This window comes from Diaporthe citri, assembly GCF_014595645.1.
Source record: "Diaporthe citri strain NFHF-8-4 chromosome Unknown scaffold_1, whole genome shotgun sequence".
Lineage (NCBI taxonomy): Eukaryota > Fungi > Ascomycota > Sordariomycetes > Diaporthales > Diaporthaceae > Diaporthe > Diaporthe citri.
The window spans coordinates 1,645,616-1,670,029 of NW_025064846.1; the positions used below are offsets into that span (position 1 = coordinate 1,645,616).

At 54.4% G+C, this 24,414-nt stretch overlaps 5 protein-coding genes across 5 annotated transcripts; 3 read left to right on the plus strand and 2 right to left on the minus strand.

The window, feature by feature from the left end:
• Positions 1-8,059: 8,059 nt before the first annotated feature.
• INS49_000442 (uncharacterized protein) lies at positions 8,060-10,002 on the plus strand (the record flags this gene model as incomplete). The annotated part of the gene is made up of 4 exons (XM_043161280.1): positions 8,060-8,758; positions 8,826-9,177; positions 9,272-9,600; positions 9,661-10,002. 4 exons carry the CDS (start codon positions 8,060-8,062, stop codon positions 10,000-10,002), a joined length of 1,722 nt encoding a protein of 573 aa, XP_043029786.1.
• A 268-nt stretch (positions 10,003-10,270) lies between these two features.
• On the minus strand, positions 10,271-13,484 carry INS49_000443 (uncharacterized protein; the record flags this gene model as incomplete). The annotated part of the gene is made up of 2 exons (XM_043161281.1): positions 10,271-13,294; positions 13,371-13,484. 2 exons carry the CDS (start codon positions 13,482-13,484, stop codon positions 10,271-10,273), a joined length of 3,138 nt encoding a protein of 1,045 aa, XP_043029787.1.
• Positions 13,485-14,361: 877 nt separating this feature from the next.
• Positions 14,362-16,135, minus strand: INS49_000444 (uncharacterized protein; the record flags this gene model as incomplete). The annotated part of the gene is made up of 5 exons (XM_043161282.1): positions 14,362-14,367; positions 14,433-14,690; positions 14,935-14,951; positions 15,322-15,388; positions 15,974-16,135. 5 exons carry the CDS (start codon positions 16,133-16,135, stop codon positions 14,362-14,364), a joined length of 510 nt encoding a protein of 169 aa, XP_043029788.1.
• Positions 16,136-16,680: 545 nt separating this feature from the next.
• Positions 16,681-17,451, plus strand: INS49_000445 (uncharacterized protein; the record flags this gene model as incomplete). Its single annotated transcript, XM_043161283.1, has 1 exon — positions 16,681-17,451. The coding sequence occupies one exon, from the start codon at positions 16,681-16,683 to the stop codon at positions 17,449-17,451; it is 771 nt and encodes a 256-aa protein (XP_043029789.1).
• A 1,516-nt stretch (positions 17,452-18,967) lies between these two features.
• On the plus strand, positions 18,968-24,003 carry INS49_000446 (uncharacterized protein; the record flags this gene model as incomplete). Its single annotated transcript, XM_043161284.1, has 6 exons — positions 18,968-19,886; positions 19,945-20,091; positions 20,145-20,166; positions 20,249-22,532; positions 22,607-23,197; positions 23,257-24,003. The coding sequence occupies 6 exons, from the start codon at positions 18,968-18,970 to the stop codon at positions 24,001-24,003; spliced, it is 4,710 nt and encodes a 1,569-aa protein (XP_043029790.1).
• Positions 24,004-24,414: the final 411 nt, after the last annotated feature.

A 24,414-nucleotide genomic window follows, 5' to 3' on the forward strand; every position in this document is an offset into this window, starting at 1 on the left:
GGCCTGCCCTGGCCTGCCCTGGCCTGCCCTGCCTTGCCATATTGTGCTGTGCTGATCGGTGCCGTACTGTCCAGACTGTCGTGCGCCAACGGGACCAACAAGGATTCGAACCGGCGGCGAGAGGACGGGAGAAGGAACCTGACAGCGATTGGAAGGCCGGGGTCGGGCGGATCTGGAGATGGCTGGGGCGCAGAACAGACAATGTGAATGTCTAGCCTGCCAGCACCAATGGAGACAAGGTTCTGCGCAGGTCGGGTCCGGAGTGGAGCGATGCTGCAGGTGCTCGAGTCCTGTGGTGAGATGCGGCAGACTGCACGAATTGGGCGTGGCTGTCCGTACGGTATCCTGCGTACTGTTCCTGTAGTGTTCACTACACACAGACGGTAGTGCACGGCAGGATGCCGATACTTTGAGTATACCAGCCACACACGCGGCGCGTGGTCGACAGGTGAAGTCAACGCCCCGTAGCCAGGCGACCTGACAGGCGACCTATAGTGCAACGGGGGCCTTGGCTCCAGACGCGGCCTCGTCAACGTGCAGTCTGTTCGCCAACGGCTGCAAGGTTGCCGGGGCATTGCATGAGAACCCTAGTTTTGGGACGAACGGGACATGTCGACCCATCATCCTTCATCACTCATGCCTCGTCAGAAGTGCTCGCCCGCATGGTCGAGTAAAACAGCCATGATGTGATGGCAGCAGGCACAAGCAATGCACTGTTGCTGTTCTCTTCGGCTGCTGTGCCCACGTCGCTTGGCAGCACGCATCGTGGGTGAGGAGAAGGGAGGGATGAGAAGGCGGGAGGGTCACGATGCTACTCAGCGATCTCCACAAAATAGGGCCGAGTGACACACCCATCTCCTCCTCCCCTCCTCCTCTCGAGCTCCTCTCCTTGTCCAGACCGGGCTAGCCTGGCTGGCTGGAGAGCTCCGGCGGGGTCCTGCATGCAAACTCCCAGGCACTCACCCACTCAGTCACTCAGGCACTCGGGTACTTGGGCACATCCCCAAGAGCCCAGGAGCGGTTCGCCTTGGCCCGTGCAGGCCTAGCGGAGTCAGTCCAACTGGAGCAACTCACCAGTCGCTGTCGACGACTCGACCTTCTCCTGGCCTCGGTACCACTCTGCCCGACCTCTTCGTTGACGGAAACCTTGCATGAACCTACCCATGTCGGCGTCTTGGCTGAACCAGATTCCTGGCGCACCACCTCTTCCACACTGCTAGACTGCCAGACATCTTCTGCACTGGGGCAATCAGCCAGGTAATCTCAAGCCTAGTCTAATCCCTCCCCGTCTGTCCGCCTTTCCGTCTGCGCCGGCTGGCGAAAGGCCGCCGTCCCTTCTCTCGCCCCAGGACACGTAGCCGGGTGATGGGCAAAGATGCGCGCGCTTCCCTGCCCGGGCCTCTGCCCAGACAACCGGGTCGTCGATTCTTTTGAGGTCCGACCTGGTCTACCAGATGATGGCTCGGTCATTGCGAATGAGTAGAGGTGAAAACAACAATCCTCGAACCCTTCGCGCGCCCCCGGGGCACGTAGCCGGATTCCAGACACACAAATGCACCTTGAAGCTCGACGAATGCTCAACGAGACAACGAGCGAGCTGCCTACCACGCCTCATACAGCGGGCTGAGGCGAGCACTGTCATCAACAGCCAGCCCTCTATCTCCATGCCAAACATCACCGCAACTGTTACGAGTCTGCTCTCAGCCGCATTATGGTTTCAGTGCTGGACTACATACCTTCTTCTAGAACATTGAGCTTCCGTGCCCATCCTTGTCCTGGCGGTTCTTGACGCCGGGCCAGAAGACATGCGCTGATCGCTATGCTTCTTGGTTCTGGTGGAGCACTGGCTTTTGTCTAGTGACGTTCCCGCAGAGAACGCCAGTCTTTCTTGAGCAGTTCTCGCGAGCCCAACAACCGCCATCCAATGAACTAAGTCATTAGGGCTGGAACCGCCACTAGCTAAGCAACTGGACGGCCCTCACCATTCAGCGCAGTCGCAGGTCTCGAGTTCCACGTTACAGCTCCCACCTCTGGCCCTCAGATGTTTGCCCAAATCTGAAAGCTGTCTACGCGTCCCGTAGCAAATCAAGCATGGCGATCTGACAACAGTCGGGGAGCCTCAAATCTTCGGCATGGGCAGCCCTGAACCAGAAGTGCAGAACACAGGACAACGCCACAGTCGCAGACATTCAGACCCATGTCCATGAGTTACGGTCCGATGGCCATGGCATCGAATATCATTCAGATCAGGCGAACAAGCTGTCAGAGCAAGCAGCAGCGAGTTTCTTTAAGCCCGGCAGGAGCAGAACTACACGGCCTTTAAGGCCGTGACAGCGGCAATGGCAACGCGGTATTGGAGCTGTTGTTGAGCGCGAGATTGGGGAACTGGCTGCATATGGTGCAACCTTGAGCCTCAGGCACAATGGCGTTAATGGCGTCCCTGGCAGCCTAGCTCAGAAGCCCTTGAGCCGATACACGCACGCGCTGCGTGTCAATCGCGGCTGCCGGGCAGGTGGTGGATGCCACTTTAATTTTGGCCGAGTCGAGTCCCGCCTGCAACCAAGTCTGATTACCACGGACATGCGGCCATGCGGATATCAAACTTAACTACCACGAGGCCATGTGAGGATGCTCGCCTTGCATAATTGTTCGGTGATGTTCGAGCTCCTTGGTGCCATATTGGAGCCTCGGGCTCGCTCTCGGGCTCACCTGTGTCAGTCACGGCCTGAGCCAGAACAGGGGAGAGGGTTCAATCCCTACGCTGCCTTCGTCTGATCTGCCGTGGCACTGCAAGATACCGCAGGTCAAGCCTTGCTCCCGCTGTCGGTCTCCCTTGAATGAATGGCACCTTGCTGATGGAAATGCACAGGGCTGCTACCCCTTCACCGTCACTACCCAGCCAAGCATTTCATGCTGAACGTGGCGCTTGCCGCTAGACAAAACAGGGAACTCTTATACAGCACTCATCACCATGGTGCTGCCCACCTGCGCCTTTTCTTGCTGTGACGCTGCTACAAGTCCAACCCGTTCGTCCGGAGAGACCTCGAGGCTATCAACCGGAGGATCTAGCGCCCTCCCAGTCTCCTTTCCCGTTGGCATCAGCCTCTCAGCACCGATGCACTCAGGTATTTCTCGAATTATGCTGCGAGAGTATTCTCTGTTTGACTCTGCAGGAATTCCACGCATTCGGAGTTTGTTCGATCAATGAGCTTCACCCTGCGCGACCAGGCACAGCAAGGCGCACAATGCCAGAGAGATCCTGGCGAGTTGTGGCTGATCTGCACGCTTCCCGTGGATCCGGTCGAGCCACTTTCTCAGGATCACAGGCTAGTCCAGATGCTGAGTTCTCTGCTATGCAGTAGCTTCTTCAAAACTGCAGAAGCGCCGCAGCGCTGTCCAGCAATACCTCCAAGCCCGCTGGTCCGCCGCTCCCAATGCTACGCATGCCCTTGTTTTGGGCCACCTCGATACGAGTAGGTCCACACCATCACTATCGGCGGGCTTGGAGATTGCAGATATTGCCCCAGATCGGACCCCAGTGATCGAGGCCAAAAAGCTCCGGTCAATATAAAACGGATTGCGGGGCACGGCAGGCCACGAGGGTTGTACACAATTGGGCAGCGATCGTAGATTATGACGATGGTACGGCAGTGGCTCACTAGTCAAACGCCGTCTGGCCTGGTGTGCCTGGAATGCCACGAGACGCTCGTCGAGCGTACTTACTGCCTGATGCCATCACCAACACAACTTTATGGGCAACAACTACGGACGATCGTCCCTCTTCATGTCGTGGCAGTTGGTCGCCACAAGCCCTCAGAAGCACATCGCGTCATGAGATGCCTCGGACTAGAGCTCGAATGCCAGGTGCTTGGACGTCGGGGTTGCAGACGGGTGCCACCGTATTGGTCGCAGGTGTGCACAGTCCGGGCACCGGGCCGAGACTGCGACGGAGCAACCCTGAACCGTGGAACACCACTCTATGATCGACGTCGCCCATGCAAGGCCAAGGCCCGCTGCCGCAGGAGGACCCTGACAAAGCCGTACATGACCCCCAGATTGCTTTGCATCCACATCACGTCCCAATGCGGCCGATTCACAAATGGAGTCTTCTCTTGCTGGCCGGCTGGACACTTGAGAACTACTAACATGGAAGCTGTATCTCCAGAGTGACGGGCGTCTAGCCACCCCGACGTGACCTCTTCGGCAGTCGCCCTGTCGCCACGGCACTGGCATCCCTTCTGCCGTGCTCGACACGTGGCTGAGCCCAGATGTGACAATATAGCTCAAACTTGGCCATTCCCATAGGTTGACTCCGCATACCACGGAAGCAAGTTTGAGGCTTCACCTGCGAAGCACGGCCCTACATATTTCGACTTGATTAATTACAGTCAGTGGGCCTGAACAGCCCTGCGATTTGTCCAATATAGCTGCAGAGACCGCTTGTCTCAAGGATAAAGCCTGGCTGCAAGCCACCGTTCCTATTGGATCACGACACCAACAGACCACCAGCAAGTACAAGGAAAACGAAGTTCACTTTCATTCAGCACCCCAAAGTTTGGGTCTCGATATTAAAAATGCGGCACGTCGCGCCCTGCAGCGTCAGACTCAGCTCACAATCCTACCCAAACAAAGCTGGCCCTCCCCAGTTTTGTTGACGTGACCGAAAGCCTCGCGGTCATCAAAACTGGTTGACACTCACCAAGCGGCCCGTTCTTCCCTTCATCGGTAGTCAATCTTGGTCGAAATCTGGGGAAGGTGGATCTTAATTCGGAAGCCTGCCCGGAAGCCTGCCCCAATGAAATCGGCTGGATACTCCGTCGTATAGCCAAACACAAAGTGAGACCTACCCGCCATATGCCCCAAGTCTGCAACACGATCATATGGTCCAGAGCACACACGACGGCCTCCCCCGAGCGGTTGTGAAGTGCCAGGGCGAGATCTGACATCGGCACTGCGCTGCACTTTATCTAGAGTAACCTCCGTCAATCGACTGCCAGGCGGCGCGGCTGGCCACTTTCGGGCCTCCCCTCCGCTTGGTGTTACACCGCCTGGCTTCCGCTCATCCCGACAAGCAAAGCGGAACTTTTCAGACTGGCCCAGCCTTCCCCAGTGGGAGGAGCCAGCCCCTTCTCAGCGGGAGGAGCGCGTGGCTAGGCCTTACTTTGGCACTGCGCCCGACTGCGGCAATGGAGACAGGGTGATCCGCTCGGGAGGCAAGGTCTTCCGTTCAGGGGTTACTAGCTAGTTCGGCCTGCTCTAAACATGACAGGAGCAGACACTACCGAACATTGGCCACAACAGATATGCTCATGGGAAAGGGCTTTGGAGCCACTGCAAGGCATACTGAACGTCCAGGGTGACGCAGTCTCTTAGCTGCTTCCTCAAGTGTCAGATGTCGGATTCATCGCCGCCGCTATCCCTGAGTCGTGCTTGACTGCAACCGCAGTCTGTCATGGTCAGTCAACCACCTCGACGACGATACATCGCTTCTCGACGGCTGTCAAGCAAGTGCATACTTCAATATGTCACACGCCCTTGGGGACGCTAAGTGACGTCTAACTAGGAGCCTCTCGGTCATTTAAGTGTCGCCTGGAAGTGTCCAGAGCTTCGGTGGCCATCCCAGAGCGGACGCGAGGACGTCGAAAGGGTGCTTGATATGTACGCTTTCTGCTACTTTCGGACGTCCCATCTGCACAGCTATTGCGCTTGCATAGGTTGAATGCACGTCGATATGGAGCTGTCTTTAACCGGACCTGACTAAGGATGGCAATGCTACTGTTTCAAGGAAATATCGAAATGATGCTTGCCACCTCCTCCTGTGCGGACACAGCATACGCTGACGTATGGAGCAAAAGCTTGCTTGCTCGTTTTCGCTACGGACCTCGAAAATAAGGCTTCCGTTATTCTCAGTGCCGAATGCAAGTGTGTTCAGCAGGGCGGAGTAGCACTCTCAGCGCGACTCGGGTCTTGTCAAAGAGTCGGCATGATCGTGCGCATTGATAGAATGCAGTTAGATCGGAGAAGGGCGCCTCGAGTACCGCGGCGGGATATGCACAACTTGATGCCGATACTATACGAGAACGTCATTTTTCTTCTCCCACCGGTCTATGAGCATTGTAGAATACAAATCCCAACCGGCTAGTGTCGGTACGTTGTTGCGTTCCCTGTCCCCCGGCGTCATGCGTCGGAGCGGACCACATCCGTGGTTGCAGAGGTTTCCAAGGTCTGAAGAACAATTTCCTATGCATCACTGCAGATGAAAGCGATGGTAGGCAAGGGCTGAGTGTCTTCTCAACCGTTACCATGAGTGTGGGTTTGTTTCCTTGTATCTCAGAGCCTCGCTTGCCGAGACCTTTATGGAATGCTTTTAGTACCTAGCAAGTTATGAAATGTCCGCATGAGGCGAGATGAGCCTTTCAATACCTGGGTGCTTGAATACGAACCTCTCATACTTCCCCAGGAAAACCGAATGCATGTTCATGGCCTGCAAGCCTGCTAGCTGAAACAGAGTTACAACTCTATCAAGGCGATGTACTGGTTTGTATTGATAAATTGGAGACGTATTAGCTGGGTGATCCAGTTGCAGTTGCAATATTCCGTAGCGGAATAGACTTATCCCATGAGTTGTTGCCTCGCAAAGGTGCAGAAGAATACTCATGGACTGAGTCATGTTGTACCAACATGTGCAGATGGCAGCGTCTATGGCGGTACGGTGAAGACGTCAGGTTCTGCACATGCTGCTGTGTGAAGGCTCAGAGCGGAGGCTCGGAGAGACCGGTTCTGAATCGTAGATCTTGCTCTCGCAGTTCGGCCACAACAAAGCACAACCCACGCTGGTGAAGATATGGATTTGGCCGAAAGCTTATCGACTAATTAATTCAAAGGTAAGCTCGTTCTCTAAGCAGGAGCGAATACATCTAGCTGTGTGCCTGGGGATGATGCGAGATACGGTTGAAAGAAGATAGAGTTACCAAGACATAGTTATTAGATACAGTTTATGAACTGCACGTGTATCTAGGAGCATACAACGATGTGAAATCCAGAAAGATAATCCCAGAAGACTATTGTCAAATGACATTCGCAGTCCTTGCCTTATCTCAACCTCAACGTCCAACATCGAATATAGAAAGAGGATTTATGTTTCACCGTGGAACTGATTCTTGACGCCGATTAAGGCTCACAGAGGGAGGTGTTTCACCGCTTGACTCACCCGAAAGTCTATAAATGTTGTTCAGTGGTAAGCAACAGCCGATCACTAGTCAGACCTCGTCCACTTTCAGACACGATTATTCGACATCGTAACCTACGTTTAGGATCTACGGGAATACCAGAGCCATCATTCTATGAAGGGCACATACGCAGCCTAGGGACATTGTCATGAACTGCATCTCGGAAAAGTAGCACCGTCGCTGCATTTTCTGATCAGGCGTGGGCTTAAAGACAGTCCAGGGGGCAGTGGGTCGGTGGCTATTCATGAATTCTTATCGACGTCCAGAGGTGTGGAAAGATTGCATCTGAATTGATATTTTGATTCTGCTCAGGCACGTGCTCCGGTTCAACATTGAACAGTTTGTACTGCTTGAAAATACACCATAGAGACAACACCTAAGTAATTCGTCATCATTTCCATCGTGAAAATGCCGTATGAAGTGTTTCAGAAGTCAAGTGCGAGGCTGCTAATCTCTGCCATAGCAATGAAGTAAAGGGCGGTAAAGCTGCTGCCACAACCTCCTGGTCTCTCAAGGACCATTTTAAACCTTACCAACTCTGTGGTCACACAGATAGGGCTTCGAGTCTATCATCAGTAGTCTGCTGCATGACTCCATCTTTGCATGAGGTCCATCGTGGTGCATGTACAGTCGACAGAGCCGAAGATGTTGACGGGCTCAAGCATCCAGCCACATTCCAGCCTATAAGTCTCGTCCTTCCAGCTCGATCCGTGATCAGTTTCAGTTGTTTCTGCTCCAGGCAGGACTAAACAGCTTTCGTCTCGAGTCCCTCATTTTCTAATTCTCTGATCATCTGGAAAACCCACGAGTTTATCTCTTGGCTTTTGGCCATGGCAGATATAGAGAAAGCTGAAATCGAGACGCCCTCCACGGGCAGTGAGGCAACAACAAGACCTACATCGCGCGAGGCGATCACGGAAAGGGTGCGACAAGTCAGCGTCAGCAGCTGCCCAGGGCCAGGCGACGACCTCGAGCGGCAGAGCACCCACATCTCCCTGGCAGAGTCCATCCGGCAGAAACTCGGCAACCGCCCGGCATGCTTCAGGAACTCAGCGCAGGAGGTCTCCTTCGTGGCGCAGGCGACCATCGCCATGGCGTCGAACCCGTTCCTCACGGGCGCCACGTCGACGGTCACAGCCACCATCGGCCGGGAGCTCGGGATGACGCAGGGCCAGGTCTCGTGGATCGCGGCGTCGACGACCCTGGCCGCCGGCTCCTTCCAGCTCGCGCTGGGCCAGCTGTCCGACCTGCTCGGCAGGAGGATGCTGTTCCTCTGGGGCATGGGCTCCTACGCCGTCTTCGTGCTGCTTGTCGGCTTCGCGCAGAACCCGTTCTGGATGGACATCGTCCTTGGCGTCCTTGGTGTCTCTTCTGCGATGATCGTGCCACCTGCTGGTGGGATACTAGGGGCGGCGTACGGAAAGCCGAGTAAACGCAAGAACCTGGCCTTTTCTGCTTTCACCGCTGGCAAGTCGCTGGGGACTGTTGCGGGAAGTATCACTTGCGGCATAGCCGCGAGGTTGTTCAACGTAAGTGAAGACACTCGACTGCTGCTGACCGCAACTATCCATGAATAAAATGCTAACTTTCCGGCAGTGGCGCGCTTCTTTCTACTTCATCGCGATCCTTTTCGCGGTCTTCTTCCTGCACGCTCTGTGGGCGGTCCCGAGCGTTGAGGCCTTCGAGCCCGGAGAGCCCCTGAGGCAGAGGCTATCCGCTTTCGCTCGGAAGTTCGATGCCTTGGGCGCGGCTCTCATCCTGTTCGGGACCGGCATGTTGACTGCTGGTATCACACTCGGGCCGGAGGAAGGGTGGACATCTCCCATCACTCTTCCTTTGACCATCATCGGAGTCGCCCTGATCGTAGTGTTTGGCTTTTGGGAGACGAAATGTGCACATCCACTCATGCCTCCTTTTATCTGGAAAGACCGCAACTTCGCCTTATTAAGTAAGTGCATTCCTGAGCCTCGAGTCGAATGGGCCTCGTCCTGTGATAAAAGTGCACTCTACGCCAGGACTTTGACTGACTGTAAGCTCGATAGGTGCGACAACTGTCTTCGGATACATGTCCTTCCAAGCATCATCGTTCTACCTGGCATTTTTTATGCAAGAAATTCGGGGATACGATCCCCTCAGCGTCGCCGTCCACCTTCTCCCGCAAGCCATTGCCGGCCTGCTGTGGAACGTTCTGATAGGCTACACGTTGCACAAAGTCAACAACACACTGATTACAGCCGTCGGGTCGCTCTCATACCTCGCTGCCAACATACTCCTGTCTCTGATGCACGCTGATAGCTCATACTGGGCGTTCATGTTCCCGGCGCTGATCCTTAACGTTGTGGGCGCGGACTTCCAGACCAACGTCTCCAATGTGAGTTATCTCCCGTTCTCTGAAGCCGCTGTCGTGGTGGATACGCTGACGTCCTCGTAGATGTATGTGATGCAGTGCCTGCCAGCACACCAGCAGGGCCTAGCAACCGGCGTACAGAACACCCTCAACCGCTTGAGTGCAACGGTTGGAGTGGGCATTGCCACAGCCATATACAGCTCCGCCGATACAACGGCCCAGGGCATGGCCCACCCGATGCTGAAGTACACCCGGACGTTCGAGGCATCCGTCGGGATGGCCGCGGTGAGTGTGCTGTTCGTCCCGTGGCTTCGGCTTGGGACCCAGGGGAGCCAGAATAGCGCGACTACGCTCGTCACGGAGAAGAAAGATGCGCAGCAGGTGGTGGATGCTGGTGCGACAGGTGATGGAGTGAGAGAAGGATGAAGATGGCGGGTATTCTGATACATGGCCATCACTTGATCAGGCTAATCTGATATACACTTGTCATCGTATTTTGGCTCAAAAGAGTAATGCAACTTCACTAAGGTCTGCAAGGGGCAAGGCACACTCAGCTTGATCGATTGGTCGGGAGGATTGCCCGTATCCAGCTTTCATGGACAAATTACCATCCAGGCAGCAATGGCATATCCCATAAGCGCGCGACATGGGTAGGTGGACGATCACATCCATCATATTAATGACCTGGTATCTGCTATGTCCTGGGACTCCTGATAAAACCAACGACACCGCCACAGTAGCCCACGAGGGTATCAAGCCGGTCCTTCTCCTTCTCCTGGTGGCTCTTCCACGTCTTCAGCTCCCTTAGCAGGACTTCACTCTCCATGACGACATCAAAATGCAGCTTCAAGAACACCGTCATCCAAGCTTGCGTCAGCTCGTAGTCTCGTCTGGCTACCAGCCTGGCCGTCATCGCTCGGATGAAATGGAGCAACTCGTTCTCCTCGCTGTCGCTGGCGTCACCAATGGACAGCGACCGGAGCTCGAGGTCGGCTGCCGACGGCGACAGCGACTTCATGTGCTCGATGAAGTCGTCGTATTTGCCACTGACAGCGCCGTCGCGGAGCCTCGCCGAGAAAGTCACCTGTGATCGGCTCCAGTCGAGCTTGGTGATTCTTGATTTGGATTCGTCCTCTTCCTTCGCGTTGGCTGGAGCATTCAAACCCTGGGCTTTGTCGCCGTTTGCCGACGGCAGGAAGAAGGGTGCCTTCTCGGGTGCCTTTGGTGCCTCTGTCGGCTTGTTGCGCTTCTTGATCAGGTCAAGGTGCAGGAGAGTCTGCCACCTGCTCTTGGGCACCAGACTCAAGGTCATCATGTCAGCGCTCAGCTGGTCTAGGCTTGGAGCTGCCACACCGTCTGCCTCGTCCTCTGCGCTGGACTCTTCAAACGCGGCCTCTAGCAAGCCCTGGCCACCCTCGCCCGAGGTTGTGGGACCCGAGATATGACCGATCTCGCTCTCCGATATCTGTCTCGTCGGAATGTGCTTGAAAACGGCTTTGTTCGTGAAGATGTTCACCCCCAACTGGTCTGCATTCGACACCGCTAGGTATTCTCCGGTCCCTGAAAAGGCCAGCGCCGTGCATGGTGTCTCGAACTTGAAGGCATCAATGAGATGGCTGGTGGGGAGGTCCCAGATTCGCACAATGCAGTCTTGTGAAGCCGCGATCACCCAGCGACCGTCATTTGAGAAGCAGAAATCGTTAATCGCACCATTGCAGCCCCAGAATTCTCTGATAGTCTTTTTGGTTTCGATGTCCACCACACGGATGGAATTGTCGTCGCAAGAAAAGGCGATGAGGTCGTTCGCCGCGTGATACCTGCAGCCCGTTACCTTTGTCATGGGAGCCCAATCAATCTGCTCCAGTAAATTTCCGGTAAGGAGTTCCCAGAACTTCACCGTCCCATCCAAGGAGCATGATATGACAAGCTTGTTCATCGAATCTACCACAATTCCGGTCACAGGCTTGGTGTGCTTTCCAGTCCCTGGCGCGAAGTTGATGCTCGACCGGGCTTGGAGCTCCTGAACAGAATCCGCCTGTTTCAACTGGTGCATCCTGAGTTGCCTGGCTTGCGCTGGGGTCAGTCGTGATGGGAACCTTTGTCGGTGCACACCTGACTGTAAGTTGAACATGTCGATATTGCCGCCCTCTGAGCCTACCAGCGCGAAGGTGCCGCATGGACTTATGGCGACCGTGGAGACGTTCATGCCATCACCTGTCTGGAACGCCCACCGACCGGCCCTCTTTCGACCCCAAAACCAAGTTCGTGCATAGGGATCGTCCTTGTGCCCAGTGACTACGCTTTCCCAACCAGTCATCGCGCTGAGCTCAGCATCGGTCCTCTTCTGGACGTTTCCTTTCTGCCAGATTTGATGCTTGCCAGGAATAGCTCCCATACCACCGTCGCGATTGAGCGATGAAGATATACATGTAATCTCGGGTGCTTTTAGGTCATCGAGGGTGGTTGTCGGCCCATGGCTGAGAGCAGACTGAGACAAAATGCCAATCTTCTTCGCTTTCTTCCGAATGGCTCCTTGGCTCAACTCCGTGCTCTGGCCGTCGCGGCGCAGACTCCATCCCCAGAGGCTTCGGTCCTTTCCAGCACTCAAGAGCCATTTGTTGCCAGCTTCAGAACCATCAAAGTCGGATGGCAGGAATTCGAGACGTGTCACCGGCCCAGAATGTCCGCTTCGTGAATGTAAGATTCGCGGTACGGGCGTGAACGGACTCTCGTCGAAAATCCACGACTTCAAGGAGTTGTCCAACCCGCTGGTGATGATAACTGGCTGGCCGGGAAGGAACTCAACCTTGCTCACTCCGCCGCCGATGGTGGCACCCTCCACTGCTGGCGGGTTGTGGGCGCTGCGAAGGACACCCATGATCCTGCCTCCTTTGTTGAGGTCCCAGAACGTAATGTCGCCATTTTTCGTCGTTGCCGTGGCCATCACGCCGTCCTTCCGCCCATCTTGTCCTGCACCCTGACCATCCGTTCGAAATGAGATCGCAGAGACCGGTGCCTCCTCCGTACCGGCCATTAATTGGACTACTCTCTTGTCCATTAGAACATCATGAATGATCAGAGGGCCGTTCGAATAGGATATCGCGAGCAGCGATAGCGCTGGGGTTGGCTCCAGGCAGGCAACGGCGCCGCACTTCTGTGATGGAGGCAGAATGGTATAAACCAGTTTTCCAGTACTGATGTTCCAAATTTCGACCCAGCCGTCCCGGCGCCCGACAAAGATCTTGTTCAAGTAGGTTGGCATGTTGCAAATGCCGCCAGTCAGCTCGTTGTCTCCAGTCTTCGAGGCCACTGCGTGCAGGGTAGTGTAGTGTTCGTAGGTGGCGGTCTTCCATGCCTCGATCCTCGTCGAGCAGCAGGCCACTATCCAAGAACCGAAAATGAGAATCTGCCGTATGGGTTGGTCAAGGTCGCTGGGCAGCGGCAGTTCTGCGACCTTCTTGCCCCGCTGGAAGATCCAGAGCCCTTGAGGGCCGCCATTGCGCGAGTCGCCCCAGGCAGCAAATACCTTCTCCTTCCAAGCGTATGTTGCTGTTACATCGGCGGGGGCCTGGGGACGAGTGATGAAGACGAGGTTCAGGCCGCGCTTAAGATCGTATGTCTGGAGAGATCGGCCCACTGAGGTGGTTATCTGGAAGGTTGTTTTGCCCAGGGGTATTGATGTGAAGGGAACAGTGGTCGGGGAGACCAGGCCGACGGTCTGTTGGAGGGCATCGTCAGCAGGTCGACTCTAGCGGAGCTGAGAGCAAAGCATGAGGCAAGGCGCATTGGCTTACCCTGAACGGCGCAAATATTCTGGATCCTTTTGGTGCTTGGGAGGCAGATTTGGCTGGGGCGCCGACTCTCTGGCGCTTGACAAGCGGAGCGTCATTCTGCTCGGAGTGAGGCATCTTGAGCCAGCCCTGATAATCAAGTAATTACCACCGAGTGTCTGATCATGTTGTGCCAACTCAAAACTATTGTAGTTTGGCGATGCAGTCGCAGAAATTTGGACCGTTATCTTATCTTATCTTATCGCACCACTTAGGTGCTTATCCACTTACCGTGTACTGAGGTCCCACTGCTCAGGGCCCGAAAGTAGGTACTAGAGGCAGTATAGTATGTCTACAGAAGGTCCATTCCTTATATGAATTGCAGGATGACCAAATAATTTAGGACAATGACTTTGACTTCTGAATCTGAAGGAAAATTAACATGTTTTACTTCTGCCTGCAAATTACGCAGTCTAAACAATGCCACAATGGCGGGAGATTTAACAAAGAGGGATGCTTGGGACTAGTAGTTACGGGCCACCCAAACGGATTCCTTGTTTGTAGAAATTGTGTTCGAAAACTGAGAGAGAAACATATTTCAATCTCTTATACCCCGGGCCCCTTCCTGATGACACTACTTTGCTCCCGATAATTCAGGAAGATGATGAAGTACAGTTGTCGACAAATATATGCCATTGACACCCTTTCTTTTCATATTTGACAACTAATGCAGGCTTAAAGACCGCAGAGTCTGGCTTTATTTACCAATTCGACCAAAGTTCCCAGATTTGTGCTGTCTATTGCTTCGGATTACCGTTGCCCCGGCTCACGCAAATGCTTGGCTGCCTCGGCCGCAAAGCGGCATTTCTTGCGCAACCGCTCTCCATATCGGTAGAATATGAAAGGGAACGGCACACAGGCCAGAGCCAGGAAGCCTGGAACGCAACTCGGCCAATGAATTCCGAGGCCGCGGTACATGTACTATGTATCGTCACACGCAAAAAGGCGTTTTATATCAGCTCTTGTATTCTGCGGGTGAAATACCAGGAATGAAATGAAATGGTATGGCATGTGTAAGTAGCTTACGCCTGTGAAAAGTGGAAAGGCGGCGCCGAAGACAGACTTCAGCATGGCTTTTGCGGCAAGCACACTGGCAGCGTATATGGTATATGCGTCGACGAGGTAGTTCTGGATAGAGATGTAGACAAGGACGAAGCCAAAACCGAAGGGTGCTTGGGCTGCAATGGAGATGAGCCAGGAGGAGGAAGGGTCATTTGTCCAAGCAAACCAGAACAGACCGATAGGAATGGCGACACAGCCGACCAGGGACATTGGTAGGCGTTTCTATGGGTCAAAAGAGTGGCCTTCGCCGCTTTTATTGATCTTGTTTGAGCGAATGGTCAGGTAGAGGGCGGCAAGGATGCCAATGGCGATTCCCACAGCAAGACCGAGAAACGAGAGACCTCCAATTCGTTGGTCCCAGCCACAATATTCTTGGTAGATTATGGCGAAGGCGGCGAAGAAAAGGTATAGTTAATTCGCCTGTGAGCGTAATTCATGTCAAGGGGCACAGCAGCGAGTAACTCACCGTGCCATACAGGATCGCTATGCAAATGGTCAGCAACAAGACGATAGGTTCGAGGCAAAGAAGCACCCATGGCCGGACCAGGGCTATCTTGATGGTGGCTAGGAAAGTCTTCTTCTGACGGTTCTTATCTATTTTCGATATATATACACGACCTTTGACCTTCGAGAGTCGCCGCGCTCTTCGAACAAGCAGTACGGGAGCAAATGTTTCGGAGAAGTTCATGGCCATGAATAGAGAAAATAAACCTCACAGTATCGCACTGGCATCATGATATTAGTAGTAAGCATAACAATGTATCTATGAAGCCTTGACTGGAAGGTGGAGGAGTGTCGACTTACAGCAGTCCCAGAACCCGTCTCCATCCCGCTGCCTCCCTTAGAAACTCACCAACGATTGGGCCAAGGGAGGGACCGAACAGGGGTGCCGAAGAAAAGAATATCATGGCGACACCTCGCTGTTCATCGGGCCAAATGTCTGCAAGGATACCGCCTGCAATGGTCAATGGCGACGAACCAAATGCACCTGCGATGAACCTCAGAATGAAAAGGCCCTCGGCTGCGGGGGCCAAGGCACATCCTGCAGTAAACAGAGTAAAGGCCAAGTACTAGCAGCATTGAGTATCAGTATCAGCACACAAGCACTTCACTTGACAGGAGAGAAGGAGGGAACTGACGGTGGAAGTGAACACAAGCCGATGGCCATACGGCTCACTCAATGGACCCCAGATGACGGGCCCAACTGCAAACCTACAAGTATGAGCACAAAAATACGTACATATGAGCAAGATCATACAGTCTGGGTCGATGTGTAAAAGGATAAGTATGAAGCCTTACCCCAGAATAAAAGCTGATAGCCCCAGCTCGAAAACCAGCTCACTGACTGAGAAGGTGTGCACGATCTGAGTAGAAGGAGCTGTGTATGCACTCGTAGCCAGAGCCACTACAAATGTAGCCAAAGACACCAAGCCCGTCCAAATCCATCGTCCGGTCTGGCTGAACTGCTTTGGGTCACTAGGGTCGTTGTGTGTCCAGTTAACAACGAAAGGATCCTCGACCGTCCCGGAGCTAGAGTACCGGTATTCGAGAATATCGCGGTCCACCCAGCCATAGTCCAGCATCAGGGCACGATAGGATATGCGACGTCTCGGTGGTGACATGCAGGACTCGTCGGCCTCCATTGTTGTTGCTCGGAAGTCAGCCATGGGGCAAATTTGGGCGTAACTTGGAATCGGAGACTAACTTATATCCGAACGTGAGACGAGAGATCATCAAGGCAAAAAACATGAATGGAAGCGTCCAGCCAGGACATCTGGACGGCACTTTGAGCATTGGGTATTACCATGGCCGAAGTTATAACAGGTTAATCAGCCGTTGTCTAGCACTAACGTCACACACACGATGCTTGATGCACCAGGTATTCATTGGCTGAAAGTGCAAAGGGTCAATTTGCATTGGCGCTGTATTGGCATGCATATACCAATATTGGCATTTGCAGATCAGAATTGGCTTTGGACGGATCTTCGCATTGATGACACCGTAGAGCACGTTGCTCCGATATCACAATACAGGTTTTCATGTTGTACAGTTCGGGATCGAGACGGTTGATCATAGGTAGCTCTCGCGAGAATGGTGTGACGCGAGAATGCATACTTAAAGCACAACCTCACGCCTGGATTCCTGATGCTCGTGAATTGGCAGTATACCGGAGCAATCAAGTCGTTAGCTTTACTTCTTCCCTTTTCCAAGAATGGCTTCCACTGAAATCCACTCCCTCCCCGTCCAAGAGCTGTACTCCAAATGGAGTACCAGCTACGACCAAGAGCGTGCCAATAATCTGCGAGGCCTTGACGACACCGGACTGGAGACACTCCTTCCAAAATTCACCTCTCTACTCGTGCAAAGCCACGGCTCATCTACAGGCCCCCTCAGGGTTGTCGACTTTGGCTGCGGTACGGGGCGCAACACGCTCAAATTGATGGCGATGCTCCCGGGCGCCGAGATTATCGGCCTCGACGCGACCCCTGCCATGTTGGAAGTCGCCGAAAGACGATGCAATCAGGCCTCGTCTGAGCTACCTGCCAACTTGCTACCAGGGAGCCTCTCTTTCAAGGTGTACAACCCGCTTGAGAAGAAGATGGGTGTTGGTACTCCCGTACCAGGCCAGGCCCAAGGACTGATCAGCACTTTGGTCATTGAGCACCTACCTATCGCCGAGTTCTTCAAGATGTGCAGCGAGTTTGTTGGTCCGGGCGGCTACGTCCTTGCAACCAACGCCCATGAGGACCTCGCCCGGATCGCGCGCGCGAGCATCGTGGACCCGGAGACTGGGGCTCTGCTTTGGGGTGAGAGCCATACCCACACTAACGAGGCTGTAAAGAAGGAGGGAGCAAAGTGGGGGTTTGACCTGGTGGAGATACAGGAGGGGATTCCGAAGGATCCCAACATTGTTGGACCCATGCGAGGCCACTGGGATGGGGTGAAATGTTGGGTGGGTTTTGTGTTGCGTAGACAGAATTAGTCTGGCCCTTGACGCTGGCCCCAGTCGAGGACCAACGGAAAAGAATGGGGATGCTCTTCTGCTGGTGCCGATTGAAGTTGCTGGTCTCTCTCATCTTGCCCTCAACGAGACAGTCGTAGCTGCTACCAGCACTTTCTTGTGAGATCTTTTCGAGCCAGAGGTCATCAAGAACCGGGATACCCAGCTCGATAGACTGAGATATAGTACAATCCAGGCCATGACACTTCTGACTTGGCTGGGGTCTAAACATGGTGCGAATTCAAGCATTGAGTGGTTGAGTAAGGTTGGAGTGGGTGTCCGATCTCTGGCCCAAGCTGTTCAAGCAGCAGTCTGCAAGGGGCCTGGGTGTCGTTGGGCGGGTGATACTTCTGCTGCCAACAAACAACTGGTGATGGAGGCCTTCTGAAGGAACATCGGCTGCCTGAAATAGACTGGATGCCTACCTGCCCCGGGTCTGGAATTTGTGAGAGGCGAGAGGAAGGAAAAAAAAAAAAAAGTTTCGATGTTGCACGGCGGTAATTTTGTTCGCGTATGGTGCAAGATGCGAGATGAAAGACCAATGTGGTGAAGTGTGTTGTGCACTGAAGTCTATTGTACCTACTGTAGGTAGATTAATGTCTCTTACACCCCACGCAAGTGGTACGTATACCTTGCTGGTAAGTCACTACAATTTAATACCGTGAATGGACTTGGAGCACCTACCTAGGTACCCAATGGTTGTCTGGGCTACATCCGGGAGCTCCCACGCATGCGCAAGATTAAACCCGAGGCTTGCTGTTGCTGCGAACGCCCCCGACGTGCCCCTCCCGTTCGCTGCAGTCCACTGGTTGCAGCGCACGTCATCAAGAACAAAACCCCCGGCTGGACCTGCCATTTCTCCAAGGTGTAGTTGCAGCAGCATCTGTTGCAAAAAAAGGTTCTTTGAGACGAGGGAGATGACACCTGACAAGAAGGATACCGGCCGTATTCCAGCTGCTTTCCTGCGTCGACTGACCTGCTCGTGGCATCTGACAATACCATCTGGGTTGAGGAGGTGTTACGGGGGGCAATGCAGGCCCTGAAATAGATACATGACACACCTGAAGTAGGTTAGTAGTGTGCCACTGTAGGTACCTAGGTACATGCAGCATCCTCCAGGGCTGGCGACAACAAAGTTCCGACCTCGAGGCTCGTGATAAACGGCACTACCTTGGATGATATGGCGTTGGCCTGATCATTTACGAACAGGTATTTCGATTTCGACGCCAAGCCTTAACCTAAACAGCCCAGGTCAGAACCTACGACTCAAGCCAGTGGAAGCCGCTAGCCGTGCTCCTCTGGGAGCGAGATCTGGCCGCCAGCAAGGAAGGCTCCATTCAAAACCAGTGCCCACTCCGCTCCATTCAACTTTGCCTCACTCTCATCCTCACACGGCCTCGACTCACCTCACTCACTACACCCGAAAGCATTACATTACACGGCACTCTTAGTGTCTGCTGATTGGAGGTCGGCCGCTGCATGAGACTGTAGCTCGGTCATGGATCAACCGCCACCGCCACCAGGCCACACTCCCGACCCGGCCACACCTGAAAACCACGCTCCGGGAGACACATCCACCAGTGGCCCGGCTCACTCACCGAAGTCCCCCGTCTCCTCCGTCAAGAGCAACCCCTCCGCCGGTCAAGGGGGCAATGCCACCGAACCTGGGACTGCAGACGTGGCCGCGAGTTCGTCCATGCCGCCCCCAGCCCGGCCCATAAAGAGCCCACGCGCACCTCTGGCTCAAAGCAGCCTCGACACCATCAACGCTGATACAGGGAACGATGATGCGGTCTCCCTGAGGTCTCGCACGGCCGAGACCAGCTCCACTCAAAGCTCCAGTTCCCTGCGTGACGTCGTCGCTGCCAGCGACGACCAGGAGTCGGAGACCCCTCGCTTGAATCCTGGCACTTCTGCGGACTACGTCGGCGACCACCCGCTGCCTGACCCCGCTATGCCGTCTTCACGCTCTTCCTTCTCCGAGGCTGACAAGGAACTCAAGCGCATGAGTGTCTCTTCCATCTACTCTATGGCCTCCGCTCGCGGCATACCAAGCTCAGCAGCATCGGTTACTGGCTCTGATACTGGCTCTGCCGGCACCCATCGCTCCGTGTCCGGTATCATCGCCTCTTCATCTGGGAAACAAGGCGAGACCGGTGTATCGAACGTGACCGTTACTACTGGCAGTCAGGGCACGCCTGGAGGAAACCTTGCTCCCCGAGATCAATATCAACATCTCGCCGACCCCCCTAAGAGGAATCACCCGCAACCACCTCGCTCTGACCCTTCTGGCGCCCCCAGGCCTCAACCAATCAGAGAAAGAAGTCGTGCTAAGCGAAGACTCAGCGGTAGTACCGCGGCTAGCAGCCACAGTCCAAGCGGTGACCGGACACCTCACCATAGGGAGAAGGAGGAGGGTTGGTCAACACTCCCGCACAACACTTGTATCAAGGCGAAAGCTGACATAACCAACAGCGAAACCCGCGCCATTGGGCCTCATCGGCGTGTGTGCCTTGGACGTCAAGGCCAGGAGCAAGCCCAGCAGAAACATCCTGAATCGTCTTCTTGCGAATCGGGAATTCGATGTTAAGATATTTGGAGACAAAGTTATCCTAGACGAAGGTATGAGCGTGACTTATCCTATCAGGATCCAATTGCTAATACCATGTCAACAGATATTGAGAACTGGCCCGTGTGGTATGTGTCCACTGTCGAGCAGTCGACCGCCCTGGTGTCTGTTTCCCCCACAGTTGAGCTTTGCTAATCTTGCTGGACGCAGTGACTACTTGATATCATTCTACTCTGACGGATTTCCACTTGAAAAGGCAATCGCCTATGTCAAGGCACGGAAGCCATTTTGTGTCAATGATGTGCCCATGCAGCAGGTTCTATGGGACCGACGTCTTTGTCTCCATCTCTTAGACAAGATCGACGTCCCAACCCCAAAACGCTTGGAAGTGAACCGTGACGGCGGATCCCGTATCCTGACTCCCGAGTTGGCGAAGCATATCGAGGACGTTACTGGCATCTCCCTGGAACCGACTCCCACTGACCCAGAAAAGATGAAATTGCCCCGGAAGGTAGAGCTGCTGGATGATGGTGACATACTCAGCGTCGACGGCGCACTGCTTAAGAAGCCTTTCGTCGAGAAGCCCGTGAGCGGCGAGGATCACAACATCATCGTCTACTTCCCCAATGACGACCCTGACTATCCCGGAGGCGCGAGAAAATTGTTCAGGAAGATCGGGAACAAGAGCTCCGAGTTCGTGCCCGACCTCAAGGTCCCGCGCTGCATCACTCAGCCGGCGGAGAGCTTCCTTTACGAAAAGTTTATGAGAGTCGTGAACGCAGAAGATGTGAAGGCATACACAGTTGGTCCCAGCTATTGTCATGCGGAGACTCGAAAGTCACCTGTCGTCGACGGTGTCGTCCGGCGCAACACGCACGGCAAAGAGGTCCGCTATGTGGCTCATCTCACTGACCTGGAAAAGAGTGTTGCAAGTAGGATTGCGACGACCTTTGGCCAGCGCGTCTGTGGCTTTGATCTGCTGCGAGCCGATGGGAAGAGCTATGTCATCGATGTCAACGGGTGGAGCTTCGTCAAAGACAATGATGACTATTACGATCGATGTGCAAATATCATGAAGGAGATCTTCATCAAGGAAAGAGTACGTCGAGGGGCAATGACGCCGCCCATGCCCTCTCCTGCTATATCGGATGTCGATCCAATGTCCAGGGCCGCGACTTTCGGCACCCAAGAGAAGGGCCCCAAGGAGACCCCTCTTACCGGAATGCTGCCGAACCAGAAATCAGCCACTGGTATTCAAGGGCCCAAGTCGACGCAAGACGTCAGGGCCGCACACTCACCCGTTCCGGACCCAGCTCCAAAGTCAGAGGTCGTCACCGCGTCCAAGGCCGGGAGCGGCGCTACGAGTCCTCTACTGCCCCTTTCCGAGCCTCTCGTTAACAGCAAGTCGTCCTCGGCGGCAGGGACTGTGCCGGTCACGCCAAATCTCCAGGAACTAGCGACAGAAGAAGAGGATGTGCATACACCGCCGCCACCTCCACCCAAACACTCTTGGAAGCTCAAAGGCATGGTGTCGGTCATTCGACACGCCGATCGTACGCCGAAGCAGAAGTTCAAGTTTACGTTCCACACCGATCCATTTATCGAATTGCTCAGAGGCCATCAAGAGGAGGTACTCCTCATTGGTGAGCCAGCACTGGCGAGCGTCCTCGAAGCCGTCGAGAAAGCCATGAGGGCTGGCGGAGAGGACCGCGATAAGCTTAGGGCGCTGCGGAACGTCCTGGTCAAGAAGAGCAGCTGGCCAGGCACCAAGGTTCAGATCAAGCCAATGTTCCGCAAGAAAAAGAACGAAGAGATGACCCCGGTTGACGAGAAGCAAGTTTCTCCGAGGGAAACAAGTTCACAAACCACTGAAGAAGTGCCCGAGGCCTCAAATTCAGGAAACGAGCTTTCCAGCACTGAGAATAAGCCACGCTTCCCTCCCAAGCGCCACGATTCTCTTTCAGGTGTCACAATGTCGAAGATCACAGCTGCAGAGAATGGTCTCGTTCTCGATAAGTTGCAACTGATCGTGAAGTGGGGAGGTGAGCCAACGCATTCAGCCCGTTACCAAGCACAAGAGCTAGGTGAAAACATGCGCAATGACCTGGCGATTCTGAACCGTGACGTCCTTGATGAGATACATGTCTTCAGCAGCTCAGAGAGACGAGTGACGACGAGTGCCCAGATTTGGTCGTCTGCCTTTTTGGACCGCACAGACCTTCCAGAGGATTTCATTCAGATTCGGAAGGACCTTCTGGATGACTCCAATGCTGCGAAGGACGAAATGGACAAGGTCAAGAAGAAGCTCAAGGGTCTCCTCCGCAAGGGTAACGAACGACCGCCACAGTTCGCTTGGCCAGAGAACATGCCCGAGCCGGCCGAGGTGCAGACCCGCGTTGTTCAGTTGATGAACTTCCATCGCCGGGTCATGCATTTCAACTTCAGCAAGTTGCGCAGCGGAGCTGTGAATTCGCAACGCGGTTTCCCAACCCAGGTAGCTCAGAAAAGCTCAAGGCTGGCGAGGGCTCGTCTGGCTCCGTCCACTCAATGGCGTCTTCACTATCCCAGGTCACGGCGGTTAATGAGATCCAAGCCCGATGGTGTTGCGGAGAAGACGCCGAGCTGTTCCGCGAACGATGGGAGAAGCTGTTCACGGAGTTCTGTGACGGTGAGAAGGTAGACCCTAGCAAGATCTCCGAGCTATACGACACGATGAAATTTGACGCGCTTCACAACCGTCAATTCCTAGAGTGGGTATTCAGGCCAACTAAGGAACTGGTTGAGGAGTTCCGCAAGCATGGCGTCGTCGCAACAGACCAAGACGGCAAGTCGGCTCAAGCTGGTAAGGAATCTCAGCAGCCCGCCAAGTCGTCCGAGGACGGCAAGAACGGGGAGAAGGGCTCTGCCAGAGATGGCGAGAGGGATGACCATAGGGTCAGGCGTTTATTCAGAAGGTCATCCATGGGCAGCAGCATGCGGAAGGCAGACATTGTGGGGGATGCAGAAAAGTACTTTGGCCTTCAGAGGGGCTCGCCCGAAAGCCAGACCAAGGCGAAGACCGATGATCGTTTTGAGCTACTGCGGGAGTTGTACCAGCTTGCCAAAGTCCTGTTCGACTTCATCTGCCCCCAGGAGTACGGTATATCTGACAGCGAAAAGGTATGTGATTTCTTGTCTCACGAGAAACGGGGTGGCGGTACTGACTGTGACATCCACAGCTCGAGATTGGCTTGCTTACCTCCCTTCCGCTCCTGCGAGAAATTGTCTCCGACCTGGAAGAGATGCAAGCCTCGGACGACGCGAAGTGCTTCTTCTACTTCACCAAAGAATCTCACATCTACACCCTCCTCAACTGCATCCTCGAAGGCGGCATTGAGACTAAAATCAAACGCAGCACCATTCCGGAGCTGGACTATCTCTCACAGATCTGCTTTGAGCTTTACGAGTCCGAGACCAATCAGCCACAAGGCGCCGCCACAGGCGAGGGCTATCCCACCTTCAATTACAGCATCCGCATTGCCATCAGCCCAGGATGTCACGTCTATGATCCGCTGGACGTCCAGCTCGATAGCAAGCACTGCATCAGCTGCGCGCAGAGGAGGACCCTGACGCCGCACTGTGACTGGAAGGAGGTCATCGAGACGTTGCGTGCCAAGTTCCACACCGTCAAGCTCCCCAAGAGCTTTGTGGCGGTCAATCTTTCGGACGCCTTCTCTTGGTCGGAGAAGCAGCAGCTAGACGGCCAGGATCTGCCAGATGCCGGTGATGTCCTGGAAATGAGGAAAGCCCCGGAACGTCCAAAGACGGACAGCGAGGCCCAAGTACCCACAGCGGAACAGGCACCTGCAGCAACTGAGGACCCTACGCAGGTGGTTTCTGCTGCTGCGGCTGCACAGGACACTGAAGGGGAGTCTACCGAACAGGAGGGCGAAGCCACTGAGACCCAGCAGGCTGGTGGTTCGTGATCCAAAACGGCCTTGAAGACTAGACAAAGACGACCGTGGCCTTTCACGACTGTGCATTCAGTCCGCTGCCTTCATAGCGGGAGTACTTTTTTGTTTCAGTAGCGAGATTACATACACCATCCACCCTCACGGTATCATAGATAGAGTGAAACAGCGTCCCATAGAAAAGAAACAAGATGCCCTTGTGGGCCCAGCGAGTCCTCAATGGCCAAATCTCCATGCCTTGACCATGCAAGACGGGAATGCCAGCTTGTGCGTGATCTTTGGCGTGACTGTCGAGCTGACCATGACGAGGTCCTGCGTTGCCCCTGGTGGCTAGTTACCACATCCACACTATACCACGGGCACATATATGTGTCTCGGAAGCCTTCCCGTCTTTGATCCCCTCTCCCCTCCCTCCGTCGATGATAT